Source organism: Oryzias melastigma, linkage group LG21 (assembly GCF_002922805.2).
Source record: "Oryzias melastigma strain HK-1 linkage group LG21, ASM292280v2, whole genome shotgun sequence".
NCBI classification, from domain to species: Eukaryota; Metazoa; Chordata; class Actinopteri; order Beloniformes; family Adrianichthyidae; genus Oryzias; species Oryzias melastigma.
The window spans coordinates 9,733,847-9,737,181 of NC_050532.1; the positions used below are offsets into that span (position 1 = coordinate 9,733,847).

The 3,335-nt window shown below is 33.6% G+C and overlaps 1 protein-coding gene across 3 annotated transcripts in view; it reads left to right on the forward strand.

Annotated features, from left to right (window-relative positions):
- Window positions 1–2,416, forward strand: part of pcbp3 (poly(rC) binding protein 3) — a 67,392-nt gene extending 64,976 nt beyond the window's left edge. For all 3 annotated transcript variants that reach the window (XM_024286659.2, XM_024286657.2, XM_024286660.2), the window contains exon 15: window positions 2,240–2,416. In XM_024286659.2, the coding sequence (XP_024142427.1) occupies window positions 2,240–2,276 (37 nt within the window). In that variant the 3' untranslated portion in view covers window positions 2,277–2,416. The remainder of the gene's footprint in view (window positions 1–2,239) is intronic.
- Window positions 2,417–3,335: the final 919 nt, after the last annotated feature.

The following is a 3,335-nucleotide window of genomic DNA, read 5'->3' on the forward strand; positions in this document are numbered from 1 at the left end:
ATATATATATATTGTGACAAAAATACTTATTTACTCTTTAATTTTTTTTAAATTATTATTTATTTATTATTTTTGGGGATAAAAAAACAGTTAATATCTTTTTGTTATGTATCTAAATATTTATTTTCACTTTTGGTGTTTAGTTAAACATAGATCTTAAAAATAACAAATTTAGTTTGTTTCACAGTAAAAAAAAACTCTGTTAAGCTCCCCTTTAGGTTGCCTAAAATACACACAAGTTCCAATATTTCCAGAAAGCAATACATTTATGTTTATTGAACATGTGCTGCTATTCTGGAACAATGAAACCATTAAAGTGAGCCAAGCAGGCGTCCCTCTGTCCAGCTACGTTCTCCAAGAGGATTCCTGCTATTGAAGAATCCATTGAACTCATTTATACAGCTGGATTTTTTTTTTACTGTAAGTGACTAATAGTCATCCAGTAAGTTTTTTCTTTTGTTTTTTTTTTTGGATTGACACAATCATCCTATGGAAGGAGGAGTTTGCACTATCGCCAAAGAATCCTAGATTTTATTTAGATTGAAACAAAACGAGAATAATTTTGGGCAGCACTACATTCACAGTCGTGCATTTTTAACCTACAAACACAAACTAATAAGACTCCACCATGGTGCAGTTTGGTGAACTGTGGCAGATCAATCTTTTTTTTTAAAGCTATACCATATGCAACACTGCTGGTGTACAATTTCTAAGAACACATCTGCATCATCAGCAGGGCTGGGAAAATTGCTAAACTTTAAAATTGATTCATTTTTAATTCACAAGCTAAAAATTCAAATGGATTTCCACTTCAGCACAGTTTTAGATACGACTAATCCTCCCACTGGGGGTAACTGGGTTAATTAAAGATTTAATTACAATTGTAATTAAATGTGCTGTTTTATTTGTCTAGTTTGCATTCTGAAACCAATTTAAATTCTTTTTTACATTATTTTTATTTTTACTGCAACAAGTGATTTTTACTAATTAAAAGGGAAACTTGGATCAATATTATTCAAAATTCTTTATTTTTTATGTTAAATTTTTTCCCCAAAAATACAAGTATTTTATTTTAAAAATTATTATGGATTTGAAAATTGCATTTGACACTTTCTGATTAAAAGTTGATTCGATTAGTTTAATATATTTTTAAACTCCTATAGTGTGGATGTAACCTGGAACAGCTGGATCTGTACCTTACTACTGCTAGAAATCTTCATTTATCATGTGTGGTAAAATTAAAATAAACAAAAACACAAAAAAACATAAGTCTTACATTAGAAATCACAATCCATTTAACATTCTCCATGACAAAAATCTTAAATGAGTTGTCAAGACAACAGCTAAACTTCCTTTTTCTTCTAAAAGAACATTGTACAAAAATGTATGAATGAAAGTTAACAAGTCCCTTTCAGAGATTCACTCTGATGATGTTTTGATCTATTTTAAAAGTGGTCTCAGTGGTCTTTTAACTATGATTATGCCATTTTTAGGCAAAAGAAAACAAAAAAAAGGTGTCCTTTTTCTAGGACATAGTTTCTGCAGAGCATCAAGAGTTCATTAAAAATTCCCAGCTGAGTTGTGGGCAGGACAGTTGGTACAGAGCAACTCTCCCCACCTCCTGTCATCCATAACTGAGAGCTCTCTGTTTACACACTCTCCTGCTGGAAAGCCGACCTAACATTCCTTCAATATTGATGCGATCCAGCCGTACAGCTGTGATTCAGATGCCAGCTCAGATGGAGAAAACGAAGACCTACATGAATCTATTTGTGTACAAGTGGATTCATCAGAATGGAGTGGAGTAGGGAGCTTGTGGCAAATTTAAGCTTAATTTTCTTAATATGTGTTCTAAATCATAAAAACGTAAAAAAAAATAAACTGTTTTTTAATCGGGGAGGGTAATTAAAGAAGTATTTAAGGGTCTATATCATGCAGAATCATTTTTTCTAGCATCTAGGTGTATTATAATGTAATAATTTTAATTATAATGTAGTAATTATAATGTTAATAAGATTGAATTGGTTTAATAAGCTATATTTATTATAGTTTTCATGTAGTCGGGGGAGGGGTGGCATTGCATGGTGACATAACCACGTGTGGAAAACTGTATTTTATATGGAGAAAGTGTGGAATATATTGAGTTTCAGTGTTTCAGCCTGCATCTGCATATTCATTTTACTTGTAAGCTAAAGTCCCTCCTTTGTTTACTGTCAACTACCCCCCCCCCCTCTTTTAGGCTGACGTCTGAAGTCACTGGAATGGGCTCACTCTAATCTCTACCCATCCTTCCTCATGTCACCACGTCACCTTTTGTGAGACTGTCATTGCGCCCCCGTTTGTTTACTCTGGTGTTTGACCAGCCTGGTGTTTAAGTAGCCTGAACTTTTCAAACAATAAACTTCTGCAACGTTAATGACTCTTCTCGTGTTTCTTTGTTGCTTTTGTTCCTGGAAATCATGGCGATGCTTCACTTTTCTGACACTTTGCTGCACGTCAAGGCATTCTTCTTTGTGCTACAATTTGTTTTTTTTTATTTTGATATCTCACAATGCTTTACTTTCAATTTTTTTTTTTCTGATTCAATCCCATTCAACTTTTTAACTCAAATTTCTCATTTTCAACTTTATAAATGTGTCATCCTTGTCCGAATTGAATTGGATTCTTCTCCACGATGCATCGCCGAAGACAAATGTTCGACTATACATGGGATATATTCTTACATTCTGCTCTCACTGAATTAACGATGGAGTGGAATGCTGCGTGACTGATTCCATCCTTTTGTGCCGGTGCTGTGCACATTGGAATCCCACATTTCTTACGCTGAGGTTCATTTTGAAATCAGACCAGTAAAAAAAAAATAAAAACTGGACGTGACAGATTTGTTTCTATATTCGGCTGTTGCTACCTAAGGGTGGGGGCAAATAAAAATCCACCCTAATGAACAAATGTCCGTTCTTTGAGTTTGGTGTGACGCCCAACAAAAGAACAGAAAGTGTAAAACCAAAGGATTTCATTGAAATCGACTTGAGAAGTCAAATAGTGTCCTGTGTCATCAATAAATCCTGTTTTATTTATCTGTATCCCAAAGCAATGTCATCTTTAATTGATGCTGTTGTTGTGTATAATTAGTTTGGACCATATGGAAAAGTCTGATTACAAACTGTTAACAATAAGTTGTCCTTTGTGAGAATTTACAGAAGATTTTCAGGGAAGCTAAATTGGTTCTGAGTAATACATTTTTCTATATAATGTTTTTAAGATTTTGGCTGCAGGAAAGCCACTGTACACCCAACTTTGTACTTTTTCTCTTTTTTTAGATGTTTTTTGTGTTT